General features: G+C 39.1%; 1 protein-coding gene across 3 annotated transcripts in view; it reads right to left on the bottom strand.

The window, feature by feature from the left end:
• FBXO25 (F-box protein 25) overlaps positions 1 to 18,327 on the bottom strand; it is a 30,785-nt gene extending 12,458 nt beyond the window's left edge. The window contains exons 1-7 of one of the 3 annotated variants that reach the window (XM_005153214.4): positions 18,272 to 18,327; positions 15,876 to 16,017; positions 8,879 to 8,982; positions 7,717 to 7,766; positions 5,966 to 6,058; positions 1,677 to 1,770; positions 776 to 960 (exon numbers count right to left, since the gene is read on the bottom strand). In XM_005153214.4, the coding sequence (XP_005153271.1) occupies positions 776 to 960; positions 1,677 to 1,770; positions 5,966 to 6,058; positions 7,717 to 7,766; positions 8,879 to 8,982; positions 15,876 to 16,012 (663 nt within the window). In that variant the 5' untranslated portion in view covers positions 16,013 to 16,017; positions 18,272 to 18,327. Of the gene's footprint in view, positions 1 to 775; positions 961 to 1,676; positions 1,771 to 5,965; positions 6,059 to 7,716; positions 7,767 to 8,878; positions 8,983 to 15,875; positions 16,113 to 18,225; positions 18,241 to 18,271 lie in introns of those variants that run through there. The other 2 variants (XM_031052704.2, XM_034060851.1) reach the window with 2 other exon arrangements.
• Positions 18,328 to 18,635: the final 308 nt, after the last annotated feature.

The raw sequence follows: 18,635 nt of genomic DNA, 5'->3' as shown, positions 1-18,635 counted from the left end.
TGGAGCACCTCTGATATGAAGACAGGCTGAGAAAGTTGGGGCTGTTCAGCCTGGAGAAGAGAAGGCTGCGTGGAGACCTCATAGCAGCCTTCCAGTATCTGAAGGGGGCCTTACAAGGATGCTGGTGAGGGAATCTTCATTAGGGAATGTAGTGACAGGACAAGGGGTAATGGGCTCAAACTTAAAACAGGGGAAGTTTAGATTGGATATAAGGAAGAAATTCTTTACTGTGAAGGTGGTGAGACACTGAGATAGGTTGCCCAGGGAAGCTGTGAATGCTCCATCCTTGGTGGTGTTCAAGGCCAGGCTGGATGAAGCCTTGGGTGATATGGCTTAGTGTGAGGTGTCCCTGACTGTGGCAGGGGGGTTGGAACTTGATGATCTTAAGGTCCTTTCCAACACTAACTATTCTATGATTCTATTACTTTTTTTTTTTAGTAGTAGTAGAACATTTCCTTTGGAATTAAAAATCTGTATTTTTCCTCTGCGTTTTCTCTACTAAGAAGTAGTAAAGCACAGACAAACATTTTGAAATTCATTTGGGTGAAGAAAAACAATGATATCTATACCACAAACCAGCACTATAGAAGCAGCTCTCATTAGAAAAGAGCTATTAGAACATTCAAAAATTATGTTGATTACATTTCAATAAGTTCATATTACTTCTGTAAAACCAAATAAAATATGGAAACTTTGGTTTATGATTTGTGAGTGAACAATGTTCAATATAATTCCCCCCCTCCAACTACTTTTCTGGTATGATTTAATAACATACCTTGTTCATCTGAAGGTTTTTTAGTTGTTGTTGCCACACAAGGATAGTTTCTAATCGGCAAATCCAAATATTGATGTTCCCTACCAACACGGATTTTCCTACTCCTCTAATCAGTATACAGAGAGTAGAACTCAGATCCTGTAGAAGATCTTTGATTAATCGTGGATTATATTGGTCTTCCATGACTGGAAAATGAAACAAAACAATACAATTTTGGTTAACTGACTTAACCCAGCCAATACAGTTAGCTCACGTTAATCAACATTTCTATTTTTTTTAAGAGGAAACCATTACAACCCAGCTGTTTGTGTACACACAGCTGCCCTAACTCCAACCATGACATTCATTAATGTTGTTCCAACAATTAACATTTCATGCTATACATTTAATAAAACGCTGAACAAGTACTTACAAATCTAATTTCATCTGTTCAAAGTTGATAGTTATTACATCTCCATTTAGTGTGGTTATCAGAAATGTTTCAGTATTATGCAATAGCTGATTTATTTTAAAGAAACAATAAAGAAAAGCAGTTACGTACTTTAAATCTCAGTGCATCATGCAAACTGAAGAAACCCCATGTTACTAATCTAAAAGCTTTCACATTTCATAAAGAGTATAATTTAATTGCATCTAATAGTTTCCGAATAGAATCTGTCATTTAACAGCAACAATCTGTTTTAACAGACGTGATTCAATAATCAAGAGAAAACAACTTAATGCAACTGTGGGATGGGAGTCTGAAACCTTTCAGTAAGTTAATATTGCTATTTCTTTGTCTTACAATGTGAAAATAGTAATAAAGTAAGGGGCGGGGGGGGGAGGGAACCAACCAAAAACCCAATACTTTAGTCACAGTGATTAAATTCGAACGACCAGATAACAAAACTTTAGGTCCTACCCTTCCGCACAATTTTGTCCAAAATGTTAAAATAGTTCTTCTGTGCTGCACCACTCAGCGAAGTTAACTGGGATTTCGCAATTAACTGCAAAAGCTAGGACAAAGAATTAGGAGTCAGAAGAATGAGAGAAGTAAAGGAGGTCTTCAAAACACTTTCAGTATGTACATTCACCTACAATAGCTTGGAGCACAGCAACCCTATTTTGTGAAAACATGACTACAGAGTTCAGAAAACAAAGTGAGAGAAACATGGGAAGTTTTAGGCATTCTCACTGGCAGCCCATTAACAACTCATAAAGGGACATACATTTTCAAAATGTTCAAATACAAATACTACTGTTTATCTCTGTGATGCAGTGCCACATGTATGGTCCTTATAAGCTGTAATGAAACAATGGAGGGAGTTTGTTCTAGAGGCTCACAACAGAAATGGGGTCTTTGATGTGGCTGAGTCCTGAGCCCCTGACAGATTGGGTCGCTAGGAGCATCACTCTGAACAGATACCAACTACCAGACTTCAGCTTCAGAGTAAAACTATCATACTGGTCAAACTGAGGTGAGATGGACTTAGTCCACTGTGTTCTGCTAATGGAGAGGTAATACTGTATTTTACCTAAACTGGGAAAAAAAATCTGTATTACTCACACATTCAGGTCACTGGTAGATGAAACCACATTAATCTAATAACGACCAATATACATACTGTATTAGTAACGCTCCCTTAGCTGTATAATAAGGATCTTGCAGCTGTCCACACATTTCTTTTTGAAACCAGTGTGACGAGAAGAACAGTGAGAGCAGTGGGAATGGTCTAGGGGCAAGTAACCAGAACAGCTTAAGTTCTTGCTGCACTTGAATCATAGAATTACAGGCTGGTTCGGGTTGGAAACATTATCTAGTTCTAAGCCCCCTGCCATGGGCAGGGACAGCTTCCACTAGACCAGGCTACTCAAAGCTCCATCCAGCCTGGCCTTGAACACTGCCAGGGATAGAGGAACCACAACTTTCAAGCTATATCTACTAGAGGCAGCCCTTGCTTCATTCAGACATCTTTGCTTTTTACATTTTAGATTCAGTTTTGAAGCTGATAAGGACTATTTAGAAGTGTGGCACTGAGTTTTACAATTGCTATTCATAATGCTGAGTTCAGAACAAGTGTTCTCAATACATCAGAAAGGGAAACCAGGGAGCAGAAAATAGCATCCCCTACAGAGTGCTCAAAACACTAACCTGCAGATCTGTGTTTTGTAGCATCAACTACTGGCACAGAGGTAGACAAGGACAAACCCTGCCAAAAATTATTTTGTATCTTCATTTCTAAAACACTGCTTTGACAGTACACTCAACATTAATTTTCCTTTGAAGAAGAGAATACACCTGTTCTCTCCCTGATTTAATAAGGTTCCTTCTGGCTTCTCTGCATGCTCCCTGACAAAACGTTATGTGCTATGAAATGAGGGAATAATTCTCCTGATGTATTTAAATACAAGCAATCTATTTATACAGTTTTTGAGACTAGATATCAGGAGCTTTATCTTGGCATTTTCAAAGCCTTTTAGTTTGATTAGTCATTTGGAGCACACATAGAGGTCTCTGGCAGTTTGCCAGTTCAAGCAAGTACGTACATTTCTCTTGATTAATTTAAAAAAATTCAGTTATGTGACTCAGACTAAAGTCCAAATCAAAGAAACAAATTCCACCCGGCTCATTTTAATGAAGAGTCTCTTTTCACTGAAAGTTAATATGGCAGGATTAGGACAATTTTAGCAGGTGCACGAGTACAAGCATCTGACACAAGTTCAGTCTTACAGTGCATAGTCATGGCTTATGTTGTCTACTAGAGAGCTTAATTTTGACTGGATCAACTGGATTCAAATGGCAGCATCTTTTAAAAAGATCATCCATATAGAACTTAATGTATCAGATATTTAACAGATAAGAAAAGATCACTGTATCTAGTGTGAGGCATCCCTGCCCACAGCAGGGTGGCTGGAACTAGATGATCTCCTTTCCAACCCCAACCATTCTATGATTCTGTATTACAGCACAAACAAGTATAGAAAAACAGCTGATCCCACCTCCTTCCCTCATATCCCACCCTAAAAGGGTACTGGGCAGACATCCGTTTAACTTTTAGTAATGATTTAATAATAGTTAGAGAATCAAAATGGATCATCTCTGTGGTCTGGCATCAAAGAAATGCTATCCAGTAGGGCTTGATATTTAAAAGAAGTCTTCTTGACTTATATCTTGCTATCTTAAATGAAACCAGCAGAACACACATAGAAGTAATCATCGTGTTCATGTACATCTAAGAATAACTCTTAGATGAAAAGCTATAGGAACTGCTGCACTGCATTAAACGAGATCTACAGAAAACATCACCACCACTAAAAACTTCAGGGAAGTAAAGGAGAACTTATGTAGAGCAGATAGGCACGGGATGACCTACTTCTCAGTTGCAGACTGGCTTAAAACCTTATAGAGCAGATTAAGCATCTGTTTTATAAATCTGTTGCAACTTCACATATTACTGACATCTACAGATTGGACTGGATTACAGACGCTGTAATTTGTTAAGACACAATGCCACAAATGTTTCTCAAGTCAACTAGTTCTATGGCTACAGAATGAGCAGCAGCTGTCATTCATGTTGATCATATTTCTTAGCAGCTCTGTAACTTTTAAGGTCTTAGGTGTATCGTTTTTGTACATCTGTTGTCAGGTGGCCTGCATCACCTCAGAGAAACTGAGGCAAAGACATAATTAAGTTTTTGTAACCGTAAAACCAAAAAAAAAATAAGAATTTGCAAATAAATTCTAAAATGTCAAAAGGATTTTGGAAGCATGCCTGCCATTTTAAATCTATCCTCATTTCTTCACATCTGCCATTACTGTAGGAATGGTTTGGATCACAAAGCCAAACTTCTGAATTTTCAAGTATTGCACCTTTCTCAATAATCTGAAGCCTGGCTAATGAACAGAGGAGAAACCAGTCAATGGGCTGGTCAATGTTAGACTTTGCACTTTGATCCCACCAAATCTTTTGAGGAACCCAGCTCAGGCACTGTAACATCTCAAAACCACGTAAAATTCTATTTCTGGATTCATTCTACATATCACCATTCAAGTGAGACACTAAAGTTGACACTTGGTACCAAAGTTATAGCACAGATCACCTTCTTTAGGTGCCTTTTTTAATTACTACTATTTGAGGCTGAAAAGCCTTGGGAAAGATTGAGGTTCTTGCTTCTGCTCCCAAAACAGCATTAAACAAAGCAATGTTCTAAACCACAGTGCTACATATATCAAAAAAATCCTGCAAAGGGAATAAAGCAAGCACCCTAGCCACTGGCTTGGAAGCAAATCTTTTGCTTTGTTTCCTATGGTCCACATACTTGTTTTTGTGGAAGTATAACACACTGTCCCAGCTTTACAAGGATAGGTAGAAAGTGTTTTCTCTCCAAATACTCTATGACCTAGTGGTAAGGATGTTCTCTTGGTATGTTTATTTGATTTGTGTCTCTTGAAGTTCTGGATGCATTCCAATCACTACATAATTTGTGAACAGCCTTACCACTGAATTGAATTGTAGTCCTGATACTTCTCAAAATTTGAGCTTCTCTAAGAGCTGGGAAAAGCACTTTACTACCTCAAGTTAGAAGACAAAAAACTTGGGCTAGAGAAAGATGTGTATCTCCTACAACAGGTACTCCCAAGGAGTAGCTGGTTAGACATTGAGGAAATTAAAGGTGGAGGTTCAACTTTAAGGGATATTAAGAAAGTTGAAGGCATCTGTATCTCATCCTAGCTTAAGTGTCCCATGAAACGCAGGACTGTTAAGAAGCTTCAGAAGAAACAAACTGCAGAATATTTACAAATCAAAGATTCTTCTGGAAATTGCTATTTTAAACACATTTAAAATGTAGTGAAGTATATTTAAGATGAATTATGCTTTACTATTTTGGGTTGCATAGGAATTATTTTGCCTTTAAAGACAGTTCACCACACTGATGAACAACTGAAACTACCACCAGTGTTTCCCTGTAAATACACATCACACTGTCCATCACCATCCTCCTCAAGCTATAGGCTTTCACAGAACAATATAATGAATTTTCACCAAAGAAAAATTGCTCAGTTTGAAGTTGTGTCATCAGTATAAATTATATGTGAACATGGTATTAGTTACAAATAATCAGCTGTTCAGGGCAAAATTATTTCTTTTGTATACATAGGCACATCAGCAAAAGCATTTTAAAAATACGCATATAAAATAAAGAGCTTACTTTGACCACGTAATTGAACCTTCTGATGTCCTGAATTGCACTTGAAAAGTCTAAGCGGTTAAAAGCTTCTCCCAAAGTGCAATAGCCATGTCTCTGAGAGAAAGAATAAACACACTTTAAATGGAGAGAAACAAAGATAAAATTGAGAAAAATATTCTATAAAGCACTCTGCTATGCAACTAATGCTTATGTATACCATGTTCCCTGGAAACATAAGGGATCTAGACTAAAGATTTATTTAGTTTCTTGTAAAACAAATGAAACTAGATATGCTGTTTGGAACTAACAGGTGCGTAGGCCCTATTACTTGACAGACAGCAAGGCCTTTAAATTCATACTAATCATGCAATCTCTAATCACTGCTATTTGAGTGCCCTGGGAATCTACTATTGCATGGGCACACACTGGCACTCTTCACAGCAATCACATTCCCCATTTGCTTCAGCACAAGGGAGAGTTGTTTGTACAAGCATTAATTGTCTGAGTTTATGCTCATATTTGAGGGTAAGAACACAGCTACCTGCTCCTGGGGCTGGAAAAACAAATGGTCTCAACATCCAGAATTTATTTTCTGTGTGCTAAAACTTTAGGCACGATTTTTCTTGGGTACCAAGAGCAATTGCATTTTCTTTTGATACTTCTGCACAGGTGACTTAAGGTGAAAATGGAAGTTTTAGAGGCTTGAGTTGCGGAACTATTTAAGGTGGTAGTAGCAGCCTAAAATGACATGGGGTCACATAAGCCAAGTATAGTTAGAGCTACAAAGCCACATGGGTGACTTGGAGTGAACATAAAGAGGCTCGAAAAAAAACTACAATTGGTGATAGAGATACTTGCAGGGCAGCGTGGCTCATCAGCACAGGGGAGGAGAGGGATAAATAATTATTTGAACTTTATTCCTACACAGACTTCCTTGATAAATTGTGATGAAAAGATAGCAGTACAACTTAACCCAATGAAATCCAGCAACAGGAGACTGTTAACTACTCACTGCAGAGTGGCAGTAATTGCTGCCTATTGGTTAATGACTGAATTCATGATTGCACTGCTTGCTCATCCAAGTTAATACACCCAAGACCGAAGCATGCTGCATACTTACAATATGCACAACTTGGCTGGCTAATAGCAGGAATTAGCACTTACAGAAAACAAAAATAATGTTGAAATTTAAATATTTGTGGTTGTTCTCTAGCTGAACAGTTATGCTTAAACATGCTAACATGAAATACATTTCCTTGAACAGCAGGAAGTAGATTTCTATGAAACTTTAGCTCTACCTTTCTCAATGTAGCATTATGACAAAATGACTCAAAGAGCATCTCCTATTTCATTTCAGCTGTATACCTGAGCTTATTTTGATTTTCTTTATTTTCAGTGCTCTTGCATGGCATGTTTCACATGTTTCTTATCAAGACCTTCTTACTCTTGTCGTTTTGCCCTAAAATTCAGTATCCAGTTTGAAAAACAACTTTCCTAGTTGTGAAACAGCCATTTCAAAGTCAAGAAAGATTATAACCTGTAAGGAAAATTACAGTCCCTCTAAATTAGTTTCAGATCTTAAATTGTTGCTTTGAATTTTTTGGTTCAAGTATGCTCATTCCTTGCTACTTTTCATTCTGCTACTTAACTTCTAACTTTTTACTCAAAGCTTTTGGATTTATACAAATACTTGGAAGGGATTCATGATTAATTGTAAACATCCCTATTTTGTTGATTGAGAAGCACAAAGATCCACTCTATGTAGGACTTACCTCCCTGGTGCTTTCTTTATGAACATAGATCCACTTTTCACGATAAAAACCTGAAATGGAAATATAAGAAGTTTTAGGCTTCTACTTTAGAAAGAAGTTGAACAAAACAGACCATGCCCAATAAAATGCTTCATAACACAAGAGTGATGGTAGAATAGTTTTAATGCAGGAAATTTATAAAGGCTGAAGAAGATGACTACTAATTTTCAGAAGTTACATACTTAAAAAAATAAAAGAAGAATTAAGTGATTTTATAAACCAGAGTTGGCACAGAATTGGCAGATATAGCACAACTTCTGTCAACTGTGTAGCAACGTCAATTTCTCCTACAAAATGCCTCATCTTTTTTAACCCAACAGGCTCCTTAGCACTTAACACAGTAAAGTACAGAAATAGACAACTTTTTTGCTCCTGACTACTCTACCCCTCTAATCTGTTTTCTTCTGTAAATGTGCCTACTCTGTACTCACTTGGTTGAACTAGTTGCAGAATACTGCAGGGAAGTCAAGTATACAAGACTAATAAAGGCAGCTAGGCAGACCTTCACCTTGCAGAAGTCTAGCATGGCATCAAATGAAAGAAAGCATGCTCTTAAATATAAGCCACTTGAATCTTTTGAAACACTTTAAGCTCAGACAAACCTGGGGAAGCTTGCAGCTTTCTGCAAGACCACCTCTGCTATAATTTTGGAAATATACAAATAATGGAGATAATTTTTCTTCCAGAAATTCAATACTGATGAAGCCTTTACCAACAGCAGTAGGTATTATTATAAAATGCATTTATTTATTAATTGATTCTGAAGTTACATCACTAATCAGAAAGCTGCTTTTGTAAGAAGCTCCCAAAAGCATCCAGAATAATTTAATCTAAAACTAGTCCACAAAATAGTGGTTAGTATCAGAAGACATTTATTATTCAGGAATTACTATTCTTAAATTAATTACCTTTGGGAAAAAAACAAAAAAATCCCACCCAAACCACACAACAGATGATCAATGCCATAGTTGAATTAAGACTTATCACTTCTGACACCAGAACTTGTTGCTGATACCGAAGTAAACATAGAAGGCTACCCTACAGATGAATATAAATTAATGGCTATTATACAATTTTGCTGAACCTACAGAGTCTCCTAAAATAAATGAAAAACCAGCCTTACATTGTGTGTTATTCGTACAATGATCTTTTTTCCTTTTCTTGGCTGCAAACTCACAATCTTCAGTACTGTATATTGCTTCATCCTCATCATCACCAGTTATGATGCTGAAATAAACACATCTAATTAAAACAGCAGTGATTACATATTTAAGATGCAAATGGCTCATAATTCTCTGCATTAAAGTCTGCCAGCTGGAATAAAAGTTATATTTTTAATGATGATGTCCTGCTTGGTGGTCTATAGCAACACATATCTTATGAGAAGCTGTCTTGTTATTTTCTGCCCACTGGGGTTGAATTTTGTGTCAAAATTATTAAATACACAACAGTATCTTCCTAATGAGTACCTTAATAAGTCATTGAAGACATACATGAAGGACTGCTAAGGAGACAGTACTAAGTGTATAGCTGCCTGTCTGCGAAGCTCTGGTGTACAAAAATTCATTATGTGAAAGGGACCAAGTCTTGAAAAACAGTGCACACAGGTAAAAGTCAACGCAGAATTATTGCACATCCTTGCACAGGCAGAAAGCCAGCAAAGACAGACATCTCTCTTACTACTGTCAACCTGGGGGCAAAAAAAAGTGTTTCTTTTAACAAACGCCTAAATCACAACACTGTACATAATGTAGATGTCAGACTCCTACTCATGCCACTGACAGGTAACTTTGAAACCTAACACTGAGGACTATACTGAATAATTATATAGATAGTGTGCATGTATATATATTTATATACATGTATACACACAAACACACATAAAGAAACTATTAAAAACGTTTCACTGGATAAACTACCCTTTCCAAAATCCATATACACTTAAAAGCTGTCTGTGCTACATAAAGTCTGCAGTTTCAGAAAGTTTTGTTTTCCGTTTTTGCAGATAATTAGAAGGACCAGCAATACAGATAAGAATGGGTGCTCGTTTTTCTAGCACTGAGAAGATACTTCATATAGAGGCCACAGTCTTGCACAGACAACCAATATAACTAAGGATATGAAGTAGTGAAGTTTGAGGTACTGTAGGACTATTTCATTTTGCCATTATTATTCCTTGACAAGAAGGTTCTATACAAAACTCCTCCCATTCATTACTATTTTTTTAAACTGAATTTGTCAGATGAATCTACTTATCAATGTTAGTTATAACTAGCAAGAGGTGAACACTAAAACTGAAGGACACCAGTTCATTCTGAAATAACCTGTATTTGGGCATTAAATGGCAAAAAAAAAATCAAATTCTATTAGCCTGTGATACTAGCTTTACAATTAAAATTTTAAGGCTTGAACCATTTGTTAAAGAGGATGACTAAACAACACTGTACAAAAGCCTTGGTTTTTTCATTGTTCTAACTCAAAAATACAAAAGTTAAGAAGATTCAGAAATAGAAAATTGGTTTTGTCTTTGGTTAAAATCCTGGGAAAGAAGCTAACATACCTTTACATCCAGACAGACCTCAATACAAAGTGAGGGCCTTAGTTCCTGTGTTACCATTTTTAAAGCAGAGGATAGTGACTCAACAACTTCATTATTCTATGCAACACTGCCAAACGTTGTTAACTGGTCAAACAGCAAAAGTTTGAAGAAAAGGAACCGGCAACTGACAAAAGCTGACTATCAACACTGACAAGTTACTTTGATTACATAACAGTGCAATTCATTAGGATTTTTCCAAAGCTATCATAAATTAATTCTCTTTTAAAGCTCACTAAAATGATTAATTTAATTATGTTTTTGCATATTGACTGAATCACCATGTCATGTGAGAAGTTACTGCAGAATCTGAGAAGTTGTTGCAGAATCAGAAGTAGAGCCCAAAGCCCAAATAGTTTTATCATCCTAACAACAGAAAAGAGTAGAGAGCTATGGCCTGATGCTCTGCCATACAATTCAGGGAGAACAGAAACACCCATGCACATTGACACAGTGCAACTTGGAGAGCTGGGGAGGCAGCACTCCTGAAACCCTGAATTACAAAAGGAAGGTTACTCTGGCAGGATTCCTTCTTTTGTTCCCACAGAGGAGAGGAAGTGTCCCTAGAAAGCAAACCAGACCAGTAACATTCCTGAAGTGATTTAAAGCTCCTCTCCCCACCCCCAATAATATACACTTCCTCAAGCATCAAATAAACAAGGCAGCTTAAGGACAGTCAATTAATAGAAGGAATTTCGAGGATGAAAAGGGCTATTTCAAACACCTCTGCTGACATGCAAATTCACCTGTGACATTCCTGGAATTCTTCATGCCACTTTAAAGATGAATTTAACTGTTCCCTTTGAGGATCTGCTCATATGAGGCTTTACTTCATGTTCTGTCCCACCTTACGTGAAGAGTCTTTCCCTACTTATCTGTAACCATCACCATTCTTCTCAACAAATTTTGAGTCTCTTACCATGAAAATAAGGCTGTCATCAGAAGAACGGGAGAGAAATACAGGCACATCCCCAGAATCTGTTAGCCTTCCTTCCAGAAACCTCAAAAGCTGCTTGATTAAGTAACATAGCTGCTCCACTATTTCCAAAATCAGCCCCTTAAAACCAAGCTAAGCTAAAAGAAACCAAATCAAGTGCTGCACCTGTCATATGGTATAACAGAAGCCTTAATTTAATGTTTTTACCATAATACCACACATGACATCTGAGTGCACCTGGAAAGATTTAAATACATCCTTAATACTGCCAATTCACAGTTATTCTCACTTTCTTGTCTTGATAATGAACTTAAGAAGCTTACAAAAGCAAAGTACCTGGTATCCTTAGGACTACGGTAGCCTACATAAAGCATCCAAGAATTCTGGCTTTTTCAAAAAAGTAATTTCATGGCAGTATTTAACCTCTTGGTATGACACTTAAAATGCTGGAAAACTAGATAGGGCTATCTGACCTTCCAATTGTTCTGAGTCATTGCTTCTTTTCTCAGTGAAAGAATGCTCTCAAGTCATGCAATTATCTACAGAAGCACACAGTGTTTTAGATGAGACTGAAAGCCATTTACAGCTTGACCCATAGAAATTCCTGAGTTGCACCAAGTAACCTTACAAAATATTTGTTAATATTTGTTAAATTATCTAAAGCTGGATTCAAATTTAAGGACTTCTTTCCAGTGCCAAAACCACTTTTGTGAACACTGTGTCTCACAGAACTGGACAACAGACACCAGGCTTAAATTACTACCCTGACAGCCCTCATATGAGCCTGACACACAAAAAGACGACTATCACCGTCATGAAAAACTAGTTATAGATTTTCATAGAACCAAAATAGTCTGGTTCTTGCTTTCTTTTACCTTAAAAGAAAGCATAAAACTGCTCTGCTCTCAAGTTGCAGGCTACTGAGAAGTATTTATATACAATTCTGTAAGGCAGAGCTGTTCACTCTCCCCCACCAAGCTTCAAGGACTCAGTGCCATGGCACGGGAAATCAATATCTGTGCCAGAATTTATAGGCACAAATTACAGGTAGTCACAGAATTTAACTGAGCACTACCTCAACCACATTTTCAGCTCCTGCATACCTTGACTGCAAGGCACTCTCCACTTGTTACATACCATTAATTATTCAAATAAGGGCTACAGAATTGAGGGTCCCCTTTTCCCACCTCAGTTTCTATAAATTGAACTAAGTGCAAATATTGAAGCATTATTTCAAATTATTTGAATTGTTCCTGCACAAGTGATTCTATCTGTTCAAGCATGGTTATCATTGGATCCACCCCTTTTTTGATTAATTCATCAAATGGATTCATCACATCACTAGATAACTAGGATAACAGGGTAAATGTTTCTATTTTAATAGAAACATATTTTTCAAGTAAGTTATTTACATCTTGAAGGTTAATCTAAATCCGCTGGTGATTTCTGAAGAGAAAGTACTTGTAATGCATAAAAGAAAGTCTGGCAAGTAATTTACTAGCTATATTTTCTCTCACAAGAGGCAACAGAAGTAAAAGTAAAGAGTGTTTCAGTCAACAACATGTTTTATTTCTTTTTAAAGGAAAACTGCCATAGCTGCTCCCTAGAATGAAATACTCAAGTACTACCTTTAGCAATGATTCTACAGAATATTTTGATGAAAAATACTATTTATTAATGGGTTAGAACAGCTAGACTACCTTACACCATGATCTCTTTTCACAGGGCAGTTTAGGAAGAGACAAGTTAAGTATTTATGTATTGCTTATTATGCTTCCTTCACAAGGAAGGAAGAATTTTATCAAGCTTCATTCTTACTCAGTGCTACATCATGTTAACAAATATCCTATGATGAGCTGTCTATCCAATATACACAGATAACTGTTTCCAAATAGCTTAAAATGGTACACAGAACCAGCCAGCAAGACACACTACACTGCTGAACTTCAATAAAGAGCCCCACACATAGGACAGAAGAATTCCATGCCCAGGTATATGCTGGCTATAGACTGCATAGGAAGCAGTTTTGCAGAAAAGGAGCCAGGGGTCTTGTGGATAACAAGGTGAACACAAGCCAGCAGTGTGCCTTTGTGTTGTACAAGACCAACTACACCCTAGTCCAAGTTAACAAAAGTGTATCCTGCAGACTGAAAGAAGTAATCACCCTCCTTCATCTGACATGAGAAACGGCATCCAGAGTACTGTGTCTAGTTTGGGGCTCAAGGATACAATAAAATATTGTCATACTGGAACAAGTCAAGTGGGGAGTTATCAAGGTGAATGAGTACTGGAGCACATGACACATGAGGGTAAAAACAGAGCTTGTTCAATGTTGAGGTGGTGGTGGAGGGAAATCTGATCACTGTCAATATCTAATATATGGGTATGAATAAGATAGAGCTAGACTTTAATGTTAGAGGAGGTGGGGAGAAGTAAGTCAAGTGGTAATGGACACAGTATGTGATAAGATAAATTATTTTGAGATTGGGGGGTGGCAACAGCACAATAACAAGCAAACAACAACAACAACAACAAAAAATCACAGTGAAGGTAATGGAACTTGGAGCATGAATCCAGAGGGATTTCCATTTCTGGAAATGCATGAAGCTCAACAGGGCAAGGCCTTATGCAATCCAGCCTCAATTGGTCCTCCTTTGTGCTTAGGTCAGATGTCCTTTTTACCCTAAAGGGTTCTATAATATTGTGCAAATAGACATTAATTGCTGTTTAGCAGCAAAGGTTAACTCACAGATCCAAAGTTCAAGTCACAGATATGAAATTCAAGTTGTAGTCATGGATATAAAGTTCAAGTGGTAGCGAAATTACTCCTAAGTAATGCTACTTTGCCAAGACGTACCAATTTCAACTCTGTAGTCTAAGTTCGGACAATATGCATTTTTAACTGAATACACATAAGCAGCATAAAATTTTAAACGGGGCCAATGACGAAGTTTGGCTTCGCAAATTAGGTGGTGGGTAAGATGAAGATGGGGAGCTGCTACAGATGAGGGCATCTGCCACACACTAGGTTGGTACCAGAGTCTGAGATTCTGGCAAATTAGCAAACTAGCCTAAGAAACCCAAATCATGAAAGCTTTTCCCCTCCACTCTCCAGAGCACTTCATGGCCAGTTCCTTCAAACTAATGTACCTATTTCAGTCCTGAACTCTAATGCTCGTTTTCCCCTGCCCAAAAAAAACCCAAAAAACTTAAAACTGTTTCTAGCAAGACAACTCCAGAAGAGATAATTAATAAATTCTTTCACGTCTGGGAAGGGGGGGAATTATCTAGTATTCTTGCTTGAATAAGCAATAAAAATACCTCATTTTGATCTCTGAAAAAATATATATGTATTTATTTAGTATCAGAAGAGCAAAGGTCTTAATGTTATCCATAAGGACACTGATCACTTGTGTCAAATTGCCAAACAATATTAACTGAAGCAATCTACACGATATAATTACTTGGTAACTGCAAATGGCTATGAAAGTTAAATTAGATTTCTTTTCATTTGCAAACTATATTATTAAAGATATACGAAAGAAAAGATTTTTTTTTTCAGGTGTATTTAAGGCCACTTTTGTGTCAGAGGCTTACTAAACACTCTTCCAGGCAATGTAGTTTTTTGTATCCAGAGTGGCTAGACTGTATAGAAAAAGAAGCCCAAGTAAGATCATTGACAAAGAAAAAAAAAGCATTAACAACAGGTCAAGAAAAGATTCATAATTCTTCACTGCTTGATAACCCTCTTGAAGTTTATTTCACAAATTTAGGATAGACAGTTGTACAGCTACAGCAAGCCCTAGCTTGCCAGTAAATTCCCTCTGAATCAGATAAGTTACTGTATCATTTACTGGACTAACAACAAAACACTGAAAGTTCCCTTTCCTCACTGTGAGCTCATTACACTGGAGTTTAAGACAAGAATGCTATCCTTGAGAGTTACTTCTTCATGGAGAAACCAAGTAGAATTTTGTTTGGACAGAGCTACTGACAATCACAATATTACACCAGTCTGTGGGCATCTGCCACAAGTATTAGTATATTTAACTAGTATCTCTCTCACCTGTTCTTACAGCAGCATAAACAGCCGTATCTTGTGTTAGAGAATTACCTTAAAATTAGGATTACTGTGTATTTTGGACTGCTTTAAACAAACAGTCCTAATCCAAAACCCAGTCAACAGAAAGTCTTCATTAATTTCCAGGTAACATTTCAATATGCCTGTTGTACTGGCAATCTGTAAGTATCACTTAGCTTTAAGTAATACTTGACAGGGTTGTTTTGGTTGTTTTGTCTTTTTTTTTTAAAGACATACAACATAAGATGGGATCCATCTGCCTAAAATAAGCAACTTGCAAAGCAGTGACAAGAGGCAGACAATCTCCATAGGGGTCTCCTGTCTGTCTAACTAAACTAAACACATGGTTGCATTTGTATACTTCTAGCACATGCAGATGATATCATCTACCACAAACATTTGCAGCCTGAAATTAAGTCAATCTTTGTCTTCCCACCTGCTATTAACTCATGCAGAATCACTTTATTTTTTTTAAGAAAAATTAAAAAAAAAAAAAAAAACCTTACACAGCGTGACTGATATCCTTCAACTGATTATTCCCATCCTCAAGCGCAGGACTGAAGGGTTCACTTCGTTTCCATCCATCTTCTGTTTTAATCCATCTCCATCCAGGGGATCTCCAGTCTTGCCCCAGAAATGGCATGATTTCTGTAGAAGCAGCAAGATTATTTTTGTATTGTATTGTGTATGCAATTATACAGAATCCGCAAAACTACCGTGGATGTTTCAATTTTTTATTTAACCTTAAAAAAAAAAAGAAAAGAAAAGATTACCTTGAGGAAAGAAAGCTCTCTGTACAATCATAGAATAGTTTGGGTTGGGAGGGACCTTAAGATCATCTAGTCCCACCCCCTGCTGCCATGGGTGGCAACACCTTCCACTAGGCCAGGGTGCTTACAATCCCATCTAACCTGGACTTGAACACTTCCAGGAACAGGGCAGGCTGCAACTTCTCTGGGAAACTTGTTCATCACCTCACCACCCTCACAGGGAAGAGCTTCTTCCTAATATATAAGCTAAATCTACCCTCTGTCGTTCCCCTTTGTCTTGTCAGTACATGTTCTTGTAAGTCCCTCTCCAGACTTCCTGTAGGCCCCGTTTAGGTACTAGGGTGTGCCCAGAGCCTTCTCCAGGCTGAACAACCCTAACTCTCTGGCCCTCTCTTCATAGGAGAGGCCCCAAAGGTGATCAGAGGGCTGGAACACCTCTCCCCAGAATTACACACAATATTCCAAGTGAGGTCTCACGAGAACAGAGTAGAGGGCAGGATCACCTCCTTCAACCTGGTGGTCATGCTCCTATTGATGCAGCCCAGTATTCAGTTGGTTTTCTGAGCTGTGAGTGCACACTGAAGCTGGCTCATGTTCATTTTCTCATCAACCAACACCCCCAAGTCCTTCTCTTCAGGGCTGCTCTCAACCCATTCTCCACCCAACCTGTAGCTGTGCCTGGGATTACCCTGACTGAGGTGCAGGACGTTGTTGAACCTCATGAAGTTGGCACCGGCCCACCTCACAAGTGTGTCAAGGTCCCTCTGAATGGCATTCTTTCCCTCCAGCGTATCAACTGAACCACACAGCTTGGTGTCATTGGCAAACTTCCTGAGGGCACACTCAATCCCACTGTTCATGCCCCTGTCATGGTTTAAACCCAGCTGGTAACATAGAACCACGCAACTGCTCACTCACCTCCTCCCATTCTCCACTCTGCTCCCAGCAGGATGTGGAGGAGAACTGAAAGAATATAACTCCCACGGGTTGAGATAAGAACACTCCAGTAATAAGGTATAACACAAACCACTATTGCTACCACAAATAATAATAATAAGGGAAATAACAAAGGGAGATAAAACTACAAAAGGAAAAAAGAAGCCAACAATAAACACAAGTGATGCACAGTACAATTGCTCACCACTTGCCAACTGAAACCAGCCCAACCCAAGCAGCAATCTGGGCCTTACAGGTAACTCCCCCCAGTTTATATACTGGGCATAACATGCTGTGGTATGGAATATCCCTTTGGACAGGTTTGGATCAGGTGTCCTGTCTCTACTTCCTGCCGGGTTCTTGTGCCCTTCCTCACTGGCAGAGCACAGGACTGAAAAGTCATTGATTGGAGTACACATTACTCAGCAACTACTAAAACACTGGTGTGCTATCAACATTGTTCTCAGGCTAAAGCCAAAACACAGCACTGCATCAGCTGCTAAAATGAGAAAAATAATTGTTGCAGCTGAGCTCGGGATAGTTCCTGATAGACATTAAACAGCACCAGTCCCAGTACCAATCCCTGGGGAATGCCACTTGTTACTGGTCTCCACTTGGACATCGAGCTGCTGACCACAACTCTTGAGTGCAACTATACAGCCAGTTCCTTCTCCACCAAGTTGTCATTCTGTCAAATCCGTGTTCCCCAGTTTAGAGACAAGGATGTTATGCAGGACAGTATCAAACACCTTACAAAAATGCAAGCAGATTACATCAGTGGCTCTTCCCTTACCCACCAATGCTTTAACACTACTGCAGGAGGCCACCAAATTTGACGGGTACAACTTGCTCTTAGTGAAGCCATGTTTGCTCCTGTTCCCATGCAGCCTATCGATATTGCCACCACCCTACTCCTCCAGGCAGGCTCCGGGTACCTCCCCCAGCTCGTACCACTCCTCACTCCTAGCCCCAGCTCCTTCCAAAACCCTTGTGCCTGCCCTGATCCTAACACCTTGCCCCACACGACTCCGGTTGCACACACCCCTCAGACCGAGTTCCAAATCCGTGAGGCCGTGCCCACGCTCAGCCCTAAGTCCCCGGCCCTCACACACACGGTCCCACCGCCCCGCTAGCACGCCGTGCCACTCACCGCTGACCCCACCGCCCCGGCCATGCCGGCCCCCGCCTCGCCTCACCTCAGCACAACAGCACCACCCCTCCCCACGGCACCGCCGCTATTGACGGAAGTAACATGGGACTGCTCTCTCCCCGCCCCACACCACGCTGATTGGCTGTCGGCGGCCGCGTTTGTTGCTACCCGGCAGCGCCCTACGCCATTGGCGGAAGGGGTGTGGTGGCGTCACCGGCCGGACACGTCACGTGACGGTGGGAGTGAGGCGCACGTGTCAATGTTTTGGTCTGCGGGGGGCGGGGCGAGCGGGGCTGAGGGGGGCTTGTGACCCATGTGACCCCTTGTTTGACCTGTGCTGATCAATTAATGAAGTCATCAATAGCTGAGGTACATTAATAATTAAGAGCTCTTTTCCATGACTATTCACT

This window comes from Melopsittacus undulatus, chromosome 3 (assembly GCF_012275295.1).
Source record: "Melopsittacus undulatus isolate bMelUnd1 chromosome 3, bMelUnd1.mat.Z, whole genome shotgun sequence".
NCBI lineage: Eukaryota > Metazoa > Chordata > Aves > Psittaciformes > Psittaculidae > Melopsittacus > Melopsittacus undulatus.
Note: the sequence above shows the minus strand (reverse complement) of the source record. Positions and strands in the feature narration are given on the sequence as shown.